Raw genomic sequence first — 24581 nt, 5'->3', positions numbered from 1 at the left:
TTCACCATTCTCTTCCACTCCCTGACCAACCACCACACATCCTCAAGTGTAACACACACCTCAGTTTGAGGAGCTACAGATCACGAGAGAGGGAAGACAGTACCCCTCCAGCCATCACATCCATTTTAACCTTGGCCTTTTATCAAGATCAACCACCCAACTCAGAACAGCTTTCTGGGCTGTATAGGAAAGAAGGAGTCTGGGGTTTGCAACGAGTGCAGCCGTCCATTCTGGCACCTTCAGCACTACCTAAAAGGGCCAGCAGCTAAGATGCTGGAATTCCAGCTCCACACAGCCCCAGCCTCAGCCACTCACCCGAATCCGGCGCATGGCAGCCACAATCTCCACCCGGCTGTTGGGCCTCGGCACATCCAGGCTTCCTACATACTGTGGGAAAGAAGCAAACACTCATTGAGAAGAGAGGTGGCAAGTATCCCTCATCACAGAATGACATTGGGGGAAGGTCATACGGTTCTTCTCCCCATTTTACAGATGAGGAAATTAAGAGCTAATAGGGTATTTTGTTTCGGCAGTTTCTAACTTTATCAATAGCAACTTAACCAGAAATGACTGCTTCCTTTTTCGTCTTGCTCTTGAACAGAGATGCAGCAGAGCATTGTGATTCACTAAGCAGCCTTCCGAATCAGAAAGTCTTAGCTGTGAAGACTCTCCTGACACCACCTTCATGGCAAGGCACTTTGCCTTTTTTGATCTCAATTTCCTCATCTATAAAATGGGATTGTGGCGAAGATCAAATGAGATAAAACTTCTAACACAAGAGTGCTTGGCAAATACTAATGCACTCCGAAAAAAGGGAATATATGAGTATACTTTTTAAAAATTAATAATTGGAACTTCACTGAGCCCTAGATGTGCTGGAGACCTCATAAATTTAAGTAAGTTCTTGATTAGAGGGAAAAAATGGACTAATTTTTTTATTAAAGAATTTAACATGATTATACTTTTAAGTTATTTTCAAAAACCAAATTACATGCAGGTTAATGTTTAATATGAGTAATTTCTTGTTGTAAGCTATTCAAATAACGCAGAAATATGCAGAGCAAAAGAATAAAGACCCCGCTGTCAACAGTTTGGTATATGTCACTCTTTTTGTGTATTGACGGACATATATTCATAGGCAGGGAATTTGTTTTATGTAAAATGGTCCGCATTAAATTGTTCTACAATTTGGTTTTTTTGACATTAAATACAACTTGGGTATCTTCCTATGCCAGTGCATACAGGTCTATCACATTACACATAATGGCTCCCCTTCTGCTGGATACAATGCTAGGTCACAATGACAAACAAAAAGCTTCCACGAAGTTCCTCATCTACACATCTTTGAGTTCATCCAAGTAGCTCTACATGCTGGATTCCTAGAAGTAAAACTGTGGGATCAAAAGTATAGATAATCTGTAGGTATCATTCCTTATAAGGACAAAACCAGAAAAAAGGAGAGGAGAACAATCCAACATTTATTAAGCATATATGGTATTAATTCCTTCATATACACCATCCCATTACATACTGACCCACTGGGATTTGCCTTTCTTTTTACACACAAATTACATAAAACAGCCCACGGGATATCCTGGAAAGTAACAGCCCCAGAATAACTTGAAAGTCCACCTAAGCAACGATGGCATTAACAGAAGATAAGAGTAGAACAGTCATCTATGCAGGAAAGGTATTTCCAGCAGTTACGGGAAAAGAAAGTTTTCCCGAAATTTGGAGCTAAGGACTGACTACAGAGAGGAGGGTTTCAAAAACTAAATACTGCAAAGGATTTCCCCTAGTATTGATCAACAGTCTGTGCCAACACACTGAAGAGCACAATTCCGAGCAGCCAGTGGTGAGCAATGCATTTTGGCCCTAAGGGGACAGCCCCACCACCCCGGTGGCAGCAACATACCTATTGATAAAGAACCTCGCAACTCACTACGGCAAATGAAGCTACCTAGATCTATCGTGTGGTCAGATTTAACCGTGGTTGGCATTTCTCCCCTCTGAGGCCACACAGTCTGTCAATATGTCAGTGACCTATACAGCCGGGAATGACATGAAGCCCAGGTTCATGACTGCCCAACTTCAAAGTCTCTCCAGCCAGGGGCAGTTTCTACGCTCCGTCTCCTAGATGTTGCATGGCTGATGGCTCTTGCCCTGAACTCTCTGCAGTCAGGAACATGTGCCTTCGGGGGCTCCTGTTCTCTCAGCCATCACGTGAAAGCTGGGACCTCAGGACCAAGCAAGGTCACCGGTCACAGGAAGCCTGAGGGGCTATGCAGTCTTCCCACACTGATCTCTGCCAGACCAGGAAAGGAGCTGCTGCCCAGTGAGACCCCCCCCCCCGGGCCTGCACACAAACGCCCAGATGGGACCCATCCCACCCTGCTACCCCCACCCTGGCCAGTCTCCCCCTCCTCAGGAAGGGAGAATATCAGGATGACAGAGGCAACAGAGAGAGGAAAGGCAGCTTTCAGCTTTGGGTAAGGTTTCCTAACAAGGGGCTCACATTAAGACACTCAAGATGTTCACCCCACAGGTGCCTCCCTTCACTCCATCAGCCACCACCCAAGCTGGTACATGTGCATGCATACGCCACACCTCTTCACACACACTTGCCGTGTGCATGTGTCACGCACCTCACATGTCACACGCTCTCCTCACATCACAAACCCACTGACACATCACACTCACACCACACACTCACTCTTCTTCCTTCCTTCCCAGTCATGTGAAGAAAATCACTAACCTGCCATTCTGAAAATGTGTCTGGAACAGATAACACATATCTACTATTAGTGCCTTAGTTGATCCAAAGAGATAAAAGGATATACAAAGTAAGATTCAGGTCTACGTCTCCTATACAAAAGCTAAAGATCCACACTAGTAACATGAATCAAAAAGCAGAACCACAATGCCAGGGAAGCAGAGGAAGGGTCAGAAAGCCTACTGCTCAGGGCAAAACCAGAGAGTGTGATAAGGGAATACCACCTTTCTTTACCAGTATGACACCACAACAAAGAGAGTATCTCGGTGGCTAACCATCACCACCTCCACAACTAACTTCCATCTGCACCCAAGCCTCTATCTTGACCAAAGTGTAATCTAAAACCAGACCCATTCACTGGAGGGTGGTCCTTACAACAGCTCAGTTTCAATGGTCAGGCTCGCCATCGTTTCTCTGATAAACTGAACCTAGGCTGGCACCCTCCCACACTAGATTGGAAAGTTAGCTCAGTGGGAGAACAGGTTCAGGCTGAGAACCAAAAACCTTCAGAGATCCAGGCTCCATCACTTCCTACAGGGATCAAGCAAAACCAATTCCCCGTCTTCAGTCAAAGGCAGATGGATAGTGTCAGGTTACCACTCAGCAATGGCATTCCCTTTCTCTGCCTCTTCTGCAGGACCCTGGGTTCCAAGGGCTCTCGGACAATGGAGGTGTTGGCCCAATGCGTGGGAATTGGAGGAATAATTTCCAAAACGAAAACTTATGCTTTCTTTTCCCCCTTCCTGTCCTCCCAACCCCATCTTGTTCATTCCCTAGCCTTCCTCCTCTTGGTTAACAGCACCCAGGAAATCCACCAGTTGTTCAAGCCTGAAACCTGGGTGTCATCCTTGAACAGGCTTCTCCCTATCACAGTGATCAGGACCTGTCAATTCTCTCCCCTCTGCCTCTCCCAGAAAACCCTCCCCTCTCACTTAATCGACACAAGGGCCTTCTCACTGGTTTCTATACCAGGCCTATAGCCCCCTCCAAACCATTCTCCACAAGCCTGTCAGAGCGATCTTTTTATAAAGTACACATGAGATCATTTTATTGCCTTGCTTCAGAACCTCCCATGTTTGCTTCCATCTGCTCTGAAGACAACAATCAAAATCCTCAGCATGGCCTACACAGCCCACATGGCTCAGCTTCATCTCGCACCAGTGGCCTCTCCAATTGCTCAGAAGTTTCTCAAACACACCACATCTCTTCACATTCAAGGGCTTCTACGTATGCTCTTCCCTGTGCACAGAACACTCTTCCTTTAACCTCTTTTTCCCTAATCGTCCAACACTCATGATCCTCTAGATCTCTGTTCAATCACTACACCCCCTTTGCTGACCTCCGGGAAGGTAAGATGCCATATGGAGGACTCCCAAAATGCCCTGCAGCTCTCATTTACAGCATCAACACGTGGCTAAATACATGCTGTATTGGTCACTGGATGACCATGCCTACCACAGGTCCAGGCACATAGGTGACTGACTGGAATCCTCCAGAATGAATGCATATTCACAAGCTATAAGGAAGATGCAAACGATACTGGGTAATCAAGATAAGAGATTATCTGTATCTGTTTTATCTGTGGCTTCATCTACCAGACAAGCAGGCATTAACTGCAAATAAGTTAACCAAAGGACTTCAAATATTTTTATAAGTTTCTGGACAACCTTAGTCTCGTTACTAGGTTAATATCTCATGAAATGTTTTCATTTTCTTGCTTCCACCCTATTTTCTGAAGATTAACTTCTGAAGACACTGATAAATTGAACTGTACTGCTTCCTGGTACCTGAATCATAACAGGAAAAGCAACAAGACAGAATGGCTTGAAACATTCATCAATATAATCGCCACCCATAGACTTGTTAGACTTTCTGCCATCACCTTCCTCTGGAACTCCCTTTATTTACGATGCTTCTGTCAGGTGCTTCCAGAGACAAGGTAAAAATTTATATATCAGTCAAAAATAAATGCATCAGATGACTCTGCTTCTGATAAAGCTAGAGAAGCTGATATCAGACTAAGCCTCCAATAAATAACAAATATAAACTCTGAACAAGATACAAAAATAATAACTTTGCATAGAATGTACAACAGAAAATGTGAACCATAATATAAATTATAAATGTTAGTTAATAATAATGCATCAATGTTGGTCATCAATTGGAACAAATGTACCCACTAATGTAAGATGTTAATAATATGAGAAACTATGTGGGGGGAACAGGGTACATGAGAACACTGTCCTTACAGCTCAATTCTTCTGTAAACCTAAATAAAACTGCTCTAAAAAATAAAGTCTATTACTTAAAATAATAGTAAATAACTTTGAAAATACTGGAGAGAGACCAAAACGAGGCAGAGACTGGTGGGAAATCAATCCTTGAAAGGAGGGAACTGTGCTAGATGAGACTCAGGTGTGTGCAGTTTTTCACCTGGCAGCACAACCCCAAAGGCACAGCATGGGCCAGCTGGAGCTCCGGCGGAAAAGCTCACTCTGACCACGAAGAGTTGGACTCCAGAGAATGGGAGAGCCAGAGGAGCTTGAAAGTGAGAGTAGAAATCCCACAGTGGAGGGAGCCACAGAGGGGTTGTCCCCAAAGTCATGAGTAAACCCAACCAGGTCCCTGGCTGACCCCTGTGCCCAGGAGACTCCAAGGAGCCCACCAGAAAGGGGCAGCTGGCAGAACAGAACAGAACAACTGAGTGGAGGCTTTAACTGCAGCTCACCTCAGGGGAGGCAGATTTAGGACTTAAGACCAGCCTAGTTTAACTGTCTTTAAGAAAAAGAAAACACTCTTCAAAAGAGGTCGGCAGAATCTTCTGTCATGGGTGTATTCAAATCCCATTGACTGGCCAGAGCAGGGATGGGGAAAGAGCAGGACCCCCATAAATGGGCACCACCCCTGGATCTGCTGCATTCTCAGCTCTCATGTCCTCTCTGAAACTGCTCACTTCTACAGCCTCAGCCCACAGCACACACCGTGTGATGTTCAGGAGTAACCCCTTTCCTTCACAGAGAAAGACAGTGAGCCTAAAGCAGTTAGCAGATGGCAGACAAGAGGCAAGTTCTCTCCCACGCTCCTGGCTTCTAGTCCAGGACACACACACCCCCAGCATTCTTCCCAATTCTCTCCCTTGGGGGTCCCAAACCCAATTTGGTTTCTATTCGATTACCCCACCCACTTCCTCATATCTATCCCTCTGGTCTCCAGGCCACACCGTGCCTCTATCCAAAACACACACTAGCATAAAGAAATCTGACACGCTACTTGTGTCTAGGAATCACTTCCTGTGATGTACCCATCTGAGTTAGTCCCCTAACCTATCCTCTGTCCTGATACCTTCCAGAAACACAGAATCATAGAAGAGGATTTCAAATCCAAAGGGAACCTTAGGAATCATGTCCAAGGTTACTTTACAGAGAAGAAGGATTAAAGAAGAACATATGAAAAGTATTAGCACAGCCAGGATATCCTGCCAGTGCTAATATTCACTATTATGAGCCCATCTGAAGCTGCTCTTTTTCACATCACCCTATTTGTATCTTTCCCGGCATTTAACATGGTCTGCAATTATGAGGTTTGCTTTGTGTACGTGGTGACAGTCCTCCCCAGGAGAGTATGAGTTACTTGAGGGCTGGGACCTCACCTCATATTCCCTATATTCCTAGCCCTTAGAACAGGACATGGCAGAGTAAGATTCAAATATTTGCTGAATGAATGAGGGGGGACTGAAGCCTTATAGGAGTAAAGTACCCTGGCCAAGGACACCATCAGTTCATGACAGAACCAGGGCTGAAAAGGTCGCTCTCCCAACTCCAGGGCAGCACAACTGCTACCGAAGGAAAGTCCTTCTCTGACTGCAGGAACTGCTCTTGTGCGCAGCTGAGCATCCTGCTGAGCAGGATTATAAATGTGACCTGGGTGAAAGTTCTCGCCTCATTTAGCATGGAACAAAGCAGCATTAACTGCAGGAGCAGCCACAGATTCCAGGGCACACACTCAGCAAATGACCTTCTAACTAAACATTCTGGGGGAGGGGAGGAAAAACAGAAAAGTTGGCTGAGTAGTGCCCCACTCCTTGCTTCTGAGGCTTGCTCTGTGCTCTCAAACTGTCAAGGCGTAGGGGGCCTGCGGTAGGGACTGGAAGCACCCATACGGACATTTACCAGCGTCCTTACTCCCAACCGCAAAGGAGACAGAAGGCTCAGTGCAGATCCTGCTCTCCCTCAACACCCCCACACACACACCCATCAGAAAAGCTTCCAAAATGCTTGAAATGCAGCTGCACACCACGTCTTTACTTATTTGTAGTCTAAGAGGAATGAAGCACTTATATTTCTTCCTCTCTCTCCCAGCCTTTCTGAAAAAGGAAGCACTATTTGAAGGCCATCTGATGCAACTGTGTCACTATTGATCAGTAGCTCAGCGGGGGCCGATGAATGTGCCGGAGATCACAGCAGAATCCTTCCTGCTCCTCAACATTAAGGGGCTGGGTGCAAAATAATTGTGGTGATTTGTTTTTATGCTAACGTCATGCAGTTCTCTAAAAGAGACAGAGGGTAAGACGGAACCATCCATCCAACATGCCCATGGGGAGGCTGTCTCTTTCAGTTCTTTCAGTATCCATCAGCAAAAGCTTAGATGGGTTGGCTTGATTATTTTTCTTTATTATGAGGATCTGAGAGATATGGCAAAGAGGAGAAATAAGACAGAGAAACTGTTCTGGCCTTCCAATTATTAGCTCTGAAAGAAAGCCTCAGCTCAGCGATTAAAATCTCTGGCTCCTGTCACAGAGGCAGGAATGGGGCAGAAGCCAGGATGGCATCTAGGCGGGCAGCACCTTCTGCCATGCCTATCTGGTATGCTTACTTGGCCAGCGGGTTATTTCTCTTATAGAAAAGAAAGGAAAAGGGAGAAAGTCCTAGGCATGGTGAGAGGAAAGAGAAACACTGACAAAGGCTATATGATAATTAAATCATCACCTGTAAAACAATCAGGTAAACGAGGCATGGAGAGATGAACAAGGAATACTAGGAAAGCAATAGGGAAATCAGACCCAATGGTGGAGCTTAAGTGGCCTTAAACGTCATTTGATCCAACCCTTCATTTAATAGAAGGTAAAATTAAGGCTCAGAGAAAGAATGGAAACATAACTTGTGAGTGGCAGAATCAGAGCCAGTGTGGGTCTCCCTACCCTGCACTGCCACACTAATACTTCAGAAGGAAATAAGCAATCAGGATGAACACAAGCCAATGTCCCATTAAGGTATTAAACTCAAATTGAGCTGCATGAGGACACCTGTGCTTGGATACCCAAATGGTTGCAAGGCCAAAAACAAACCAATGAAAAATTGCAAGGTACCAAGATTTGCAGGAATCCCTATTTGGTTCATTCAAATGACTGTGAGAATGTAACTAAAGACGTATGTTAATGAAAATGGAGGGAAGGGGAGGAGGGGTCATTGAGAAATTGGTAAAGGGTCTCAAAGGATGATTATGTTGTGTAATGATGAATATACTAATTATCCTGATTTGATCACACATTGTACACCGAAATTGATATTCAACTCTAACGTACAAATATGTATAATCAATTATGTTCAATTTTTTTAAAAAGCTTGGAATAAAGAAAATGGAGCAATGACACTGAAGGAGGGAAAAGACAATCCCACTACTGGAGAGGAACAGGGATTGAAGAAAGGAAGAGATGAAAGTCCCAGGACGATGCTAGAGAGGGATCCCTTATACTTTACATAAAGAATTTAAAGTGTTCAACTTTGGGTAGCATCAACATTCGATACCTACTAAATTCTAAATGTTTAAACTTTCCAAGCCTCTGTTTCACCCATGAAATGTACCTAGTATCTCTACTACCGACATGTCAGGGTTGCAATAAAATCAAAATTAGATAATGCAAGTAATCGAAGTTCTGTAGTTTATGAAATATTATATAATCATAAGGCGATAATAGTCTTCATATTATGCTTTTGCTTTGTGTGCCAATGATCTTGAAGACACAGAATTCATAGCTTTACAATAATCCCCACTTGAATTCTCAGGGACTAATGACTGTGCACAAAGCAAGGTGATCCAAAATGCCAGAGTTAACAGAAGAGTGAAATCAAGAAATTAGTCCCAAAAGGGTCAAAGAGGAGTAAAGAGAGAAGGGGTGAACAACACAAACAGAGAGTATCACCAGCGACCAGACCACACAGACAACTAACAAACACCCCCCCACACACTCCTTGTTGAAGAATGGCTAACTATGACACTGCTCACAGAAACTCACCATGGGAAGGGCTTAGTTTGAGGCAGACACCTTGTCACGTTTCCCTCCTGATTAAACAAGCTACAACTAGGAAAAGTCTTCCCGGAGTTGGGAGTATGGGGTTCGTAGTACAGTCTTAAATCATTTATCAGCCTCACTGCTGAATAAAACCCCATAAATAAGTAAATTTCCAGATAACTGGCACATACCACATTTAAATACAAAAGTTTTCTATATTTTAAACTCTCTTGATTACAATCTTCCTAAAATATTTACACATTGCCCTAACAATTGAGACTCTGTAAGCCAGAATTCAACGTGTTTCTTCAGGATTCAGAATGACTATTATATATGGTCATTAATGTATAAGCTAGAAATCAGCAATGACCCTGTGGGGAAATGGCTCCAGACTAATACTATACCTTTTGAGTCCTTGAAGCTGTTTTTTAGGATTTTTCTAATGATTCTTATACTATTAGCAGAAAGAATGATAATGATATGCTATATATGCTTCTGCCTTTCACAATAAGTGTTCCCAAATCCTTAAGAAAGTACTAGCACAATAAATCTAGGAACATATAAAAAGGACTATATACAATGACCAAGCAGGACTTATCCCAAGAATGAAAGTTTGGTTCAAAATATGAAAATCGATTAATGTAATATACTATATTCATAGAATAAAGGACAAAGACCATATATTTAGCTCAACAAAGAAAAAGAATTTGACAAAATCCAACACCCTTTCATGATAAAAACACTCAATAAACCAGAAATAGAAGGGAACTTCCTCAACCTGATAAAAGGCATCTATGAAAAAACATATCATACTTAATGGTGAAAGACTAAATGCTTTTCCCCTAAGATCAGGAACAAGACAAGGATTCCCCTCTTGTCACTTCTATTCAACATTGACCTGGATGTCTTAGCCAGGAAAATTAGGCAAGCAAATAATTAAAAGGCATCTAGACAGGATAAGAAACAGCTAAACTATCTCTATTCACAGATAACATAATCTTGTATACAGAAAATCCTAAGAAATCCACACAAACAAAACAAGTATTAGAACTAATGAAAGAGTTAAAAATGAAATTAAGGAAACAACTCTATTTATTATAGCATCAAAAATAAAATACTTAGGAGTAAATTGAACAAGAGAAGTATGAGACTTGTACACTGAAAATTATAAAACGTCATTAAAAGAAATTCAAGACATAAATCAATGTAAAGACATCTCATGTTCATTAGCCAGAAGACTTAAATTGTTAAGATGCAATACTCCCAAATTGATCTACTGATTCAATGCAATCCCTGTTAAAATCCCACCTGCCCTTTTGGCAGAAATTGACAAGCCGATCCTAAATCCTTACATTTCATGTGGAAATGTAAGGGACCCAGAATAGCCAAAACAATTTTGAAAAAGAACAAAGTTGGAGGGTTCAGACTTCCCAATTTCAAAAACTACTACATAACTACAATAATGAAGACACTGTGGTATACGGGCATAAAGCTAAACATATAGATCAACAGAATAAAATTGAGAGTCTAGAAATAAATTTTTATATTTACGGTCAATTGACTTTTGACAAAAGTGCCAAGACAATCTCATGGGGAAAGACTGGTCTAACAACTGTGCTGGGACAACTGAATATTCACATGCAAAAGAATGAAGTTGGACCCCTACCCCATACCATATACAAAAATTAACTCAAAATGGTTAACACACCTAAACATAAAAGCTAAAACCACAAAACTCTTGGAAGGAAACAAAGGACCTTAGATTAGGCAGATTTCTTAGATGTGACATCAAAAGCACAAGTGAAAAAGAAAAAAAAAACAGACAAATTGGACTTCATCAAAATGAAAAACACTTCTGCTTCAAAGGACTCCATAAAGAAAAGAGAAAGACAACCTATGGAATGGGAAAAAATATTTACAGATCATATCTAATAAGGGACTTGTATCCAGAATATCTCTCCTACAACAATAAAGACAAGCAACTTAAAAAAATGGGCAAAGATAGGAATATACACTTCTCCCAAGAAGATATACGAATAGCCAATAAGACCATGAAACGATGCTCAACGGTGATTAGTCATTTGGGAAGTGCAAATCAAAACCACAATGAGGTATCATTTCACACCCACTGGGATGGCTAAAATAGAGAAACAATGACAAGCATTGGCGAGAATGTGAAGAAAGTGGAATCCTCATACATTGCTGTAGGAAATCGTACAGACACTTTGGAAAACAGTTTGGCGGGTCCTCAAAAAGTTAAACCTAGAGTTAACATATGAACCAGCAATTCCACTTCTAGGTATACCCAGGAGAAATGAAGACATATGACCACATAAAAACTTGTACACAAATGTTCACAGCAGCATTATTTATAATAGCCAAAAAATGGAAACCCAAATGTCCATCAACTGATGAATGGGTAAAGAAAATGTGGCATAGCCATATAATGGAATATTATTCAGCAATGAAAAGGAATGAAGTGTCAATACGTGCTACAATATGGATGAACCTCAAAAACATTATGCTAAGTGAAAGAAGCTTAGTCACAAAAGGCTACATATTTTATGATTCCTTTATTGGAAATATCCCGGATAGGTAAATCCATAGAAACAGAAAATAGATTATTGATTGCCAGGGGTTGGAGGAGGACTGCTAATGGTACAGGTTTTCTTTTGGGAATGATGAAAATGTTCTCAAATTACACTGTGGTGATGGTTGTACAATTATGTGACTATACTAAACACTACTGAATTGTACACACTTAAAAGGGTGAGTTTAATAATATGTGAATTATCTCTCAACAAAGCTATTATAAAAAAACATACACAAGAACTGTTTCCCCCACCCTCCCTGCTGCTTTTGGTTTGCTGTGGACTAGAAAATACAACTGCAACCAAGTTAGATATTGGGTGAGCTTCTAAGGGGCTCGTCTTTAAGTCAAGGCTATGTGCTCATCATCCATTTTGGCTGCTCAGATGTCCCTTCTGTGCCTTTCTGCATTGCTCACTGTCATCGAGATGTTTGAGTACACCAGATAAATAATCCCTGGGGAAAGAATGAACTATACTGAATTTTAACTCTTCTAGAAGATATTTTTTTCCTCTCCAAAGAATATAGGGTTTTTTTCCTACATTGCAAGACTACAGCAATCTCATTTCATATTCCTACTCCCCAAGATTATTTCTGCATCATGCAGAAGCTTCCAGAACAAAAAGTCCTACCACTGTGCCATTTCTGGGACTGCCTGGGTGAGCCAGGTTTACTAGGGTGGCCCCAAAACACAAGCAGCACCAATTTTCCAGACAGAAATGTATTTTTAAAGACACACCAAAAAAGGATAAAATAATACATTACACATTTTCCAACTTATAAATTCCAAGTATTCAAATACTGTGACTGAAAGGAAAAAAAGAAAAGTCATGTCATGGTGACATTTTAAAAAGGAAGCAGAATTCTGGGGTTGGAAGGGACCTTAAACAAACAACACGTTGTCTAGCACTCCTCATCGTCCACATGTACACCTGAAATTTTAATCTCTCTATAAAGTCCTACCAAGTCGTTAACCATCCTGTGCTTAAATACTGCCACTAATGAAGAGATCACTCTCTCAGACAATAGCACTGTTCGAAAGTTCTCCCTTATGGCGAACTAAAAATGCTTTCCATAAAGATTTAGTCTGCTCTCTCCTCAAATATGTAAAGGCATTTCTCACTACCCTGGCGTTCATGGGCCCTCTTTTCTGTACATTATAGCTCCTCTCATATTTAGAGCTCAAAGAACATTATGGATAAGGCTTCACTATTACTCCTCAAAAATGTGTCTCAACTGCTACCAGCTCTGCCAAGCATTACCATCAGTGCCCTCTGGCAGTCTAAGGCAAAGGAGGGAACAGCTTGAAAGCAAGACATTAAAGAGGGACAAAGTAAATGTGTAGGAGGAGGAAGGCAAGAGAGAGAAGCTAAAGAGCGGCCTGAGAAGGCTGGCTGCCCAGAGACCACCTCACAGGCCGAGCTTTCACCCCGATGCCAACCAAACCCTGGGGGGGGGGGGGGGCAGCAGTTTCAAGAACTCCAGATGGAGACATGGGTCAGTCTACCCTGGGCTCAGTCATTTGCTGCCCTGGTTTTTAACCTGTGTAGAAGAGAGACGATCGGTAGCGGTTCCTTCTTTCTCACAGAGCTGAGAAGAGAGGATCGGCGCACTTTGCATCTCTGACAGGGGAAATGATGCAGAGGCAGACCCGTTGTTAACAAGACCAGCTCAGGCAAAGTCTGTCTCTGGTGACCTTTCACCCCTCACTTTTGGTCCCGTTCCTCATCTTTCCAGGTACCCTGCATTCAGCCCTCCTCCTCATGTACTATCAATCCTCTGGACGATTTCCTTTCCCCTCTCCCTTTTCCCCACCCAAACTTCCCTGTTCTGTATTCCAAATCCTCAGTCTCCCCCAATTCCATACAAAAGCTAACTAATTAGACAAACTAATCCACGTTAGGACAACACAGGGAGCAAATGGCCTAATGTATTAGCTCAGCCAGATGACACACCTGTACCTCAACAGCATCTCACAGAAACCACATATCCTCCAAGGCTATTCAGTGGCCACTGGAGTTTCCGGCACTGAATAGCAGATCAGTAGAATGGAAATTTAGGGACAGAGATGCCTATTAACTACAGCCTTCAAAGTACAACATGGAAGCTTCCATCTATTCTAGCTAAGTGGTGGCCCTACACAGAGAATTACAGGGACTGGGATTAAAGACGTTTAAAGGAGATAGTAAAGTGTAGCAGGAAGCACCTAGGTTTTGGAATTTGATCTGGACAGACAGAAATCTGAGCTTCGGTTTCTTCTTCTATAAAATGAGAAAAATATTATCTTCCTTACAGAGCCACTATAAAGACTAAATGAAAGGTCCGGGGTTTGAACCCTGTATTGCCAGCTGCACTATCCCCTACCAAAAAAAAAAAAAAAAGATTAAATGAAATAAGGTACATAAAGTGCTTGGTATTTACATCTTTTTTCAGCTTCCAGTCTAGGTTAGTTCTCCCTGTTATACTTGGTTCTGCTTATCAGAATTGTGAGTTAATACATGTTTGATTCTTAGATAGATTGTGTCTCCCCTAACTAGACAGCATTAGTAGCCCCAACATGCCACTGCTGCCACCACTGCACCCTGAGCACCTAGTACAAAGCCTGGCCCACCAACCAAAGAATGAGCAAATGATAGCTTTTCCTGTTTTTAAGCAAGAACCTTTAAAATGTTATCTAGTCTTCAGACAGTCCTATACCCCCGACGCTGTAAAATTCGATTTTATTACCCAAATTCCCATGGTGACCCACCCATGTCCGATAGCAAACAAATTACTCATTCTTATTAACATCATCATCATCACCACAAAGCAGCAAATACTTTTGCACTGATTTTTCAGGTTGGGTAATACAAGTAAACTAAGAGAAGCAGAAAGTTTGAGAAATCAAAAGTCACAGCAACAATTCCTCTCACAAAAAGGTGGAAAGAAAAGCTACGAGGATAATCAAAGAAGCCCAATCAAAGAGAAAAGAGTAAACAAGGGTGACCAGTGAAAGGAGGCAGAGATGAGGGGCACACATGGACTGTGAAGACAGATTTTCCCAGAAGGAAAGAAAGATGGAAGAGAAAGACATTAGCACTGGAAGGTAGCTCCAAAGTCTTTCAGTCCCACCTCTTGTTTTACTACAACAAGACAGGATACTGATTAACGTCCAATGATCAAGTGTTGTGCTCAAAGGTAAGCCATTTAGTTACAGAATCAAAATGAGACTATGACCCATATGTCCTGGCTTCAAAGCCAATGCTCAAAAATAAAAGCATGATAGAATCAAATGAAAAGGCTCAGTAGTTCCATCTCCAGCTCTACCACTTTCCAGCTGTTCTATGAACCTGGCCAACCTCCCTGCATCTCTGCTTGTCTGTGAAATGGAACTTTACAGAGTTGTCATGGGAATTAAATAAAACCATGAAGGAAAAGCACATGGTATCAAATTGGTGCTCCATTCCTTTACTTAAAAATTGCAGAGCATTTTCTATTTGCCAAAGACACAGAGGCAAGAAGAAAAGAAGAGATTGTAAAGAAAAAATATTTATAATAAGGAATGACTATGCTCTGTTCTAGCAAAGAACTAGGTTTGGAAATGATTGCCCAGAGGATCTTGAACGAATAACAGAGGAGCCAGGTAAGGGAAAAGGAAGTAATCCCGGACAGAGAAGCTGCAGGTAGAGGTTTTCTCTGGGACACAGAAAAATGCTTTAGGAAACAAAAGTAAGACTGCACCAAACCTGGCTTAAAAGCTCAACCTCAAACCACATCAACTGCCTCTCATTCAGAAAGATGACAGTAAACCAGAAGGGTTCAGACTGGTCTGATAAAAGATTTTTTTAAGGAGAAATTAATGTTTAATAAAGATTTTTGTGGAGAGGTAGAAAAGATTCACAATATATACCACAGAGCTAAACAAAGATCCCTGGTAGCTCTCCCTGTTCTTCCTACAGAGTTCTTCCACTCCACCGGTGGCCTCACCTCCCTTTCTCTTCTTCTCCCACAACACCTTTTCAACACTTCCTTTGTGTACCCCATACAGCAAAGCAAAACCCCAGAAGTGAGCCTCTGAGCAACCATCTTCTGTTGCTCAAGCACTGAGATCTGTGGACATCCTGTTGCCACCAAGCTTCTCTCATTCATAGAATATCTGTAACCCCCAAGAGAGCGAGTCTAGGCTTGTCCCTGGGATGGGCAGCAGGGTAGAACTCTTACCCACAGAGACAGAGAAGAAGCAAGCCACAAGGCCAAGGTGGCTTCTAGCCCAGCAACCACAGCAACCCTCCAGCACCACACAGGAACATGGCATCTTGGTGGTTAGAACCTCATAGACTTCGACCACCTCATCCCTGGAGTTCTGGGAGGTTCTAAGAAGAGAACAACTAAAAAGGGGATGAAGCCAAAACCCAGGATGGGCTGAGAGGCAGCCACTGGGGCAGAGGGAAATGTAACACTTCCCGAGCCAGGGCCCTCATCCACAGAGAGGCTTCTGCCAGATGCTGACCTATATATAATGAGCTATGAAGTTACTCGGGTACAAGAAGCAGAGGCAAGAGTAGTAGGGGTGGAGGCCAACCAGGAAGCATCTTCAGTACAGTTAGATTGACCAACCATCCTGGCTTGCCCGGTGCTATTCTGGTTTTAGCACTGAAAGTCCCACATCCCAAGAATCCCCAGTCCTGGTTGGTTGCCCTAGGTGCAATGTCCCTCCTTCCACCCCAAATTGGTTTCACTAGCAAGATAGAAAACCACCTCCAATCTACCAGGGGTGCCATAGGTGCTACTAGCAGCCTTGCCAGCTAAGAACACAACCTCTCTTAGAAGAGGGCCTTCTCAACACCTTGGCTTCTGGGTGAAGTCATGGAAAAGGAAGGAAGAAACAGGTGCTAAGAGAATAAGATCAGCCTGTCAGGATGGCCCCCAGGCAGGCAGGATCCCAGGCTCAGGCCCCATCTTTGCCAGGGCCCAGGGACACCCTCTGAAAACTGGCCCTCGGCCACACCAGCTTTGCTCTCCACCATCTGCCCTGGATGGATCCAGGAGGCCAAATGAACAAAATAAAATGCTATTCAAGGGTCTAACACAACTATTATTAATAACTACATATTAATATCAATGTATATATTTTTGTACCAATTCCAAGAACTACAAAACCCCTCTCATCCATCTCCACAAAGTCTTATCCTCTTGGGCCACTCTGCCCACATTTACAAAACCAAACCAAAGGAAAACCACATATACCATCATCACCGCTGCCCCACTGCACACACAACAGAAAGACCAACTGCAATCTTCCAAGAGACTTCCAACAAGAACCCCCCAACTGAGTTCGTCCTGAGAAATTGACCCACAAAAACTGAGATAATAAATGATTATGGTTGTTTTGAGGCAACTGGCTACTGATACATAGTGCATATTTGTTATAACAACTAGAGTTATTTGCCAAATCAATACATACACATTTTTCAAAAATCAAAGGAGCTACCCAATACATTCTGTTTCCTGGGGTTACATTTAACATTTAATTTGAGGAACGGATAGTGGCTTTAGTGACAATACCAGCAACCCCTCCTACACCCCTACCTGTTCTCTCTATCACAGGTCTAGAGATGCTTACATACACACTCCGGGCCCACTGTACCTTTCTTTCAGTTAAGGGGGTGTTCTGTGTGTGGATTCATAAATGGGTAGGTAGGAGGGAGATGAGTATGAACAACCATAAGAGAAATGACCCATCTACGTACCTAACAACACAGCAAGACCATATTACATGCGTGTGTGTACACATGTGCATATGTGAAGGCGCAAGAAAGACTCAAAGCAACCACAGTGGGGAGAAGATGGGAGTTCTTCATTAGTGGGACAGCAGAATGAGGGACAGGTAGCTGAAGAATGGGTTTAGAAATCAAGCAGAGAAATGGCAGAAAAAGGTCATCATATACAGACTTTTCAAAATGAAAACAGAGCTCTAAGGTTTTCTTCTAAAATGCCTGAGTCCCTGGACCACCTTGGCTTTAAAGCAAAAAATGGTTAGCAACAACACACTGTGCTGATCCTAGACAGCACAACTAGAAAAATCCTGGTGATGGGATGCCATTAACTCACATCAATAGATATAAAAGCTTCCAGAGGCACAGGCCAACCCAAATCCAGTTTAAATGCAAGCAAGCAGCAAATCAATAGCATTGCAGAAGTGCAGAGGGACAGACAAATGGCTCTGGAGGTGGCAGGAGTGGCCCAGAATTTGAATGTGCTGATCAATGTGGTTGAGAGGCTGAGATTAAGCAAAAAAGACAGACGGATAGAAAATGTCAGGAAGTGGCAGTGCTGCAGGAGCCTGCATGCAGGTGCAAATTGCGCTTTGCCTCTTAATCTGGGGCAGGTGTATCTATCAATGACAAAAATCGAAGAAGCAAAGGAAGATGCACTCCAACACTCAGCTCCCAAGGTAGGACAGAAATTCAGAGATCAAGTACCAAGTTGGCCAAAATCTCAGAATCTTCCTGAGCAAGTTCCAGATGCTTTTCATATGAGGCACCAATTCCTCAGCAGCAGACTCAGAGATACTGCACTCTGACCTGCACTCTGGTTGGCCTGACGCCATCCACCTCTTCTTAAAATACTAGGGTATGTTTGGAAGAGCAGTACTCATCCCAGAAAGGCCAATAGTTATTCCTCCTTATATGTGCTCAAAGACAGCTCCCTTCATGCTGTGGCTAACTAGGAAGCAATTAAAGAAAAAGAAAGGACATACACCAAAAGCCATCTTACAATGGTTCTTCCACCAACTTTTCCCCTTGAACTCTGGCAAATCATTTGACATTGAATTTCCTGTCTCTAAAAGGCAAAGAGTGGCCATTTACCCACCTCTGTAGCATGGGAGAAAAGAACTCATCTGGAAAGCAGCAGGCAAAGGAAAGTGCACACACAGGTGTCATACCAGCAAGACAGAATCTGAAGCTCTAATTTTACCTTTTCATTTTTTTTCTGTAGGATATAGTAATCTAATCTATGAGACTGAAGTTCCACAAGGAAAAGGGTGATATCCTGCAATTCTTTTGTTTCTAGCCCAGTACTGGGTACACAGTAGGTATTCAAAGAATTAAAATAGGTTAGATAACAGTAAGGGGGTGGGAGAATCATGAGCCCAGGTTCATATAATAAAACACTTGGTCAAATCAACACCATAAATTTAAAAAATATTAAGTGAAGGATCCCCATCTCGGTGGCTGTTTTCCTGCCCCAGAACTACCTCTCTTCTCCATTACACCTCTTCAAATTCCACCCACCTTCAAGATCTAGCTCAAATCTCATTTTCTTCCCTATGAAGTATTATTCCCTGACTCCAGCCCATAGCAGTGCCTTCCTCCACTGGAGGAAGACCTACAGCATTTGTTGATACCATTTTTATAGAACTTGGGTTGTTTCAGTGTTTTTACTTGCTCATATAACATAGCTTTCACTAGACTCCCAGAATCTTAGTATCCTAGATTACATTATACACCTAAATCATATCCCCCACAACATTTGTATGCACAAAGGGGTATGAATATAAAATAACTTTTAAATAAATAAGAAAATGTTTAGACTTCCCAGAACAAAAGAGAATCAATTCATAATATTTCACTTCCTGGACAAATTTAAGTAACATGAACAAATCAAATGAAATGTGGTCCACTTCATGCACCAAGTTCATTTAGTTTGAAGCCTTTGGTGTTCCTGAAAGCAGGTCTGCCTGTTTGCCACGGACGGTCTTGAAATTCAGTTACCCTGAGTTTCCTGAGGTCAGAAGTGTCCAAGCCACCCTCATGCTTTAAGGCAGATCCCCAGATGGTGACAGTAATTGCATTACAAAGTAAACCTGGGTCTGCCACCTCCCTACACAGACCTAGCCGCCCCCTTGGGAGATGCAGAAGGCTTCTGCTTCTCAGGGTCCTAAGCAAATGCCAGTTCTGCAGACAGAACAGGTGTCCTCCCATCAAGATCATATCCACAAATCCAGGACACTTGTACCAACTGTTCCTGTCCTCCAGTACTGGAAACCTTCCAGTTTGAGAAAAAAATTCATCTTCCCATGATTCCAAGAGCTGTTTTTCCCCCTTGCAGTATATAAAAGTCAAAAACAGATCCTCAGTATGCATGCTGTCCTTGAGGAGCCTGCAGTTTTATATGACCCAGCCAGTCCTTCCTTCAGCCAGCAACCATTACCACTAACAATATAAAAACTTAAAGGCACAACACCTGTCTTCTAAGTGCTTGCAAGACACATAAAAGACAGACACATGATTCAACAATGACAATCCACTAAGATCATTGCTGCAATGAGGTTATATCTACAAAGTCCAGTAAAGGCATAGGACGACAGGATGAGGGGATATCTGGGAGGTAATAGGAACAGATCTTGGAAACTGATCAGATGTGGCCATTAGGGAGGGAAACAAATCCAGGGTGATTTTCAGGATTCCTTTAACCTTCCACCGAATGCAACTCCACTCTCCTCGCTTCTCCTCCCCAATTATACCACTGTAGTTTTACTTTGAGATACGTCATCCATTATACCTGAACTTGCTATGACTCCCTCCTCGAATTTGTGTAATTTAGCATAAATGCTGTCTTGATGACTGTGTCACCCACATTTTATCCTATTTAATGGAATTCCTAAGGTGTCCTTTTGAACTGAAATTCATTTTCTCTCCTTTTTTAGAAGAGATACAATTTTGTGAAAATGTCTTCTCTTCCCCCCTCCTCTCAGCTTAGCTCATCTCACATCAAGTTCACAGGGCAGGAACTGGATCTAATTCTATGTTCTACTTCATACCAAGCATGTTCTTGGCATTCGGTGAATGCTAATTACTTCTACCAACCACAAAAAATAATAACAACAATCTATAAATATCTTGACTTCCTGCATTTGAGAGGAATTAACCACACTGCAATTTTTTTTTAAAAGCTGGAGAAAACATTTAGTTAGCAACTTCTCAATGTAGACAAGATTAAAGCAATAAATACCAGTTCCAACATATTTCTTTGGTGGTGTTTTATAAAATAGTCCAATAAAATGCTAAAGACCACCCAATGCCACAGCAGAATGCTAACAATGTATGAGTCATCCTCATCCAAAAGCTAAAACTGAACAGATTAATCTACCACATAAAAGAGATAGAATAATAATGAACATCAACAATTTATACTGCTGCCAGATTATAAAAAGGAGGGATTTTCTAAAATCTAGTTCATATAAAATATCACACTTTTAGAACAGTAAAGCAGCAAGATAGTATGACCCAATTTATAGACTTTTAGAGAAAACTGTAAATGGTCTCTGGGTTCAGGCACAATAGTAACTAAGAAGGGTATGAAACCTACTTGATAAATAAGGTTTATCAAGAATAGATAAATAAGGGATAACTGCAGGCTAAAATATGACAAAAGGTTTGGTAAGACTGAAAGGTCTTCTAGGGCAAGTTAGGAAAGTGTGACCAATACAAGGCCTCTAATAATGACTTGCCTTTGCTATTACAGTTTAATTCAAAATTTTTAAGATTAAACACCAAGAAATAAACAAATTAAGTGGACTAATATAATAAGCACACACCTGGAAAATATTTTAGGTAAATGGCTGCTACAGAACGAACTCAGATGGACCTGAAGTAATGAACCCAGAAATCTTGGCCAATGCATGATATCACAATATTACATCAATTATTATCACATTGGATGTTGTTGTCGTCACAGAAGTTTCAATCAGGTGCCAAATCAAAGGAGATCACAAAGGAAAAGACAAAAAAGTGTATAGCTCAGAGAGAATCACCAAAGCAAACAAGGAAACTGGGGCACATTCAGGAAAAGGGGAGAATCTCAGCAAGAAAATAGCTCTGGTTTCAGAAACAGACCTTTGTCCTACCATGGCACCCACAGCACTGGTAACTGGGGTAAAGAAAAGGAACGTGGAACTCAGGAGAGTTCTTAGCCTGGAGGTTCTGAAGGAATCAATATGGAGAGATGCGGGTCAAGAAGCTCTGCTCTAGATTCCTATTACGTCCTCATCAGATCATTTTATGGAGCTGGTCGGTTAGCTCCGTTGGTTAGAGAGCAGCCTTGCAACACCAAGGTTAAGGATTTGGTTCCCTGTACCAGCCAGCCACCAAGGGAAAAAAAAAAAAAAAAGAACATTTTATATCAATATCAATAACAGAGTTTCAGAAGTTTACCACTACTTTCCACATTGCTTTAATGATCTGAGTTTAAGTTGAGCAATTACTAAGTGCTTTCATTAAATAATAATCTATTACCGTGATGTTACACTATCAGATAATTCTACCCAAAGGCAATTATCCTGTGTTCCACTACACCTAAAGTGCAGGAAGGAATCTATGTTTTTTCTTGACTTTATCTCTCTACCAAGGTCATTTCTCCTATGATCTGATCAAAGTGGACAGAAAATGACCTTACATACTAGCATCACTTTGCATCCATCTACACTAACTTCCCAACATGAGCTTCCCATTGATTCTCTTGCCTGGGAAGGCACCTGACTCACTTTCCCCAATATGCTTTACCGTCCCAAAGAACCCGAGGATGCCATCACTTTCTCATAGGTGCATTGTATATGGTGTAGTACACCTAGTACTTGGCATGACCTTCATCCTCCCAGACTCTGTTCCTTGAAACTTCCCACAGTCCTCCACCGTGATCAGAATGTCTCAGCCCACCTTCCTATGCAGGCCTAGGGATCATATGTCTGGGACATATACATTCCAAATTAGATTTCGTGATAGTCACTCCAAGAATCCTTCATTGTGCAGTTTACAGCTTCAAAGTATTTACACACATTATCTCATCTGACCCTGCAAATAATCCCACAATACAAGCAAACAACACTGCTACCTCTGTTTCACAGGAAAGAAGCCTAAGGATTAGGGAAATGTAGACACCTGCCCAAAGTTTTACAGCAGTACAAGGATTAAAAGCCAGACAGTTTAATTCCCTATCTGGTGCATTTTCCTCCTCTGTCTTAATCACATCCAAAAAAAGATGCCATCGAATAACACTGGAGCCACAGAATGGCCCAACAGACCCATAAAAAGGGCTATTTCTGCTGAGCTTGTACAGCAGCTAAATCAAATCACCTCTGAATACTTGCCAACTTCCCAGGGAAATGTCCCTGCAAGGACATTGTACTTTGGATCACCCTGTTTACCAACCTAAATGAGAAGCCGCTTTCCACAGGAAATCACAGACTTAACTGTTTCCGGCTCACCCACCTCAATAGCTAATACGAAACCTAATATCTCTACTGTGCTCCCCTTTATGCCTTATTGTATCCTGCCACTTGTCACAGAATCAGCTGCATTTTAATGAAGTTAATTGCTCATATATCTGCTTCCCACTACACTGAGAGCCCCCAAGATAAAGACCCCTTGAATCCCCACACTTAGCAAAGAACACAAGCAGGCATTCAAACATTTGATCAAATACAAAATTCACACACGTCTCTAAAGGACATGCTTCCCACTATATTCACTGACCTCCACCACAGAAATTTGAAGGGGAAACTCCTCCGGTTGCAGAAAACTGTAAGACAATAGAAAAGCATTTCTGCTTCATTCACGACTAAGTCTTTTTCTAAATCTGTTTCCCTAAGTCTCAATTTTCTTTTATCTATAAAGAGATGGAGGGGAACTAACTTTGTAGATGACAAATCTGGACTATCAAACCTACTTGATCCCAATCCAGAAACTTAATATGTTGGGTATAGAGTGTGGCCTGAGAATTGGTTGGTTGGGGTTTTTTTAAATTTTAATTCCTTAGGTGACTCTGATGATCAGCAACCCATTCACCCAACAAATGTTATGGTACACAATGGGTACAGTTTTTGTTCAAATAAAATCGATGTGGTACCTGCCTGGTGTAGCTGACTGCAGAATCAGGTTTGAAGATTCTAGACTAGGTGACCTCTCAAAAGTCTCATTCTCTGCTATCAAAAGTGAGCCTCTGGAAAGGCCTCTTCCCTGCCTGGGACCATGTTTTACCCTGATGTAAACCACAACTGAGATGGCCTAACATATTTGTCTGTTCCTCCTATTGGGAAGTGGCTTTCAGCAAGTGCCAGAGTATTCACATGGAAATAAGGCAGGACAGCCAAATACTCAACACTGTAATCCTAAAGCTGATAAACAGCTCTGGAAGGGTAAGTAATAAGTATCTACTAGGTGTAAAGCATCACAATTGATTCTGTAAGACAAATAACTCACTCACATATTTATTATCGAGCACTGTGGTCTCTAAAGTCAAAAAGACTTGGATTTAAACTCCAGTTCTGCCCAGCACTTATAGGCTGAGAGACCTTGGTCCATACTCAACTTCTTTGTGCCTTTGTTTTCTTATCTGCAAAATGGAAAAAATGCCACCTTCCTTATAGGGCTGTTATTATAGCCATTATCAGAAATAGCTGTAAAGCTCTTAGAACAGGACCTCAATGTATGGTAGTTGTTATTTCTAAATCGCAGCACTAAATTTGGTACTAAGAGAGATGTAAAGTCTAACACAGCATCTCCCTTACTGAAAGGTTTTTATTCAAAAACTTAGCCAATAAGTATATATTAAGCCCAAGGAATATATTAAGCATATTCATTACTGTGGGAATTAGAAAAGCCCCTGTCCTCAAGGTACATACAATTTAAATGGGAAAAGTTAATATGCATAAATCTAAATCACAGATAATGCACATATGATATTGTGTTCAGCTTGGTCATAAGCTCCCTAAACACTACCTAGGTCAAAAAGAGTCTCAAATTATTGAAGCAAGACTCAGCAGTTCTCTGGTGGCTGGGAAAGATTTGGATTTATTCATTTTTTCAATATAGTGTCTGCTGTGGACCCAACACCAAGAGATAGAGTAGTTTAATAGAATCACCAACCTCAAGGAGCTCATAGCCTCATAAA

The 24581-nt window shown here is 41.8% G+C and overlaps 1 protein-coding gene across 2 annotated transcripts in view; it reads right to left on the bottom strand.

Moving 5' to 3' along the window:
* The window catches only part of LOC134384812 (carboxyl-terminal PDZ ligand of neuronal nitric oxide synthase protein), a 295395-nt gene that overhangs the window by 227551 nt on the left and 43263 nt on the right, over positions 1-24581 (bottom strand). For both annotated transcript variants that reach the window (XM_063106589.1, XM_063106588.1), the window contains exon 2: positions 316-387. In XM_063106589.1, the coding sequence (XP_062962659.1) occupies positions 316-387 (72 nt within the window). The remainder of the gene's footprint in view (positions 1-315; positions 388-24581) is intronic.

This window comes from Cynocephalus volans, chromosome 8 (genome assembly GCF_027409185.1).
Source record: "Cynocephalus volans isolate mCynVol1 chromosome 8, mCynVol1.pri, whole genome shotgun sequence".
Taxonomy (NCBI): Eukaryota; Metazoa; Chordata; class Mammalia; order Dermoptera; family Cynocephalidae; genus Cynocephalus; species Cynocephalus volans.
Note: the sequence above shows the minus strand (reverse complement) of the source record. Positions and strands in the feature narration are given on the sequence as shown.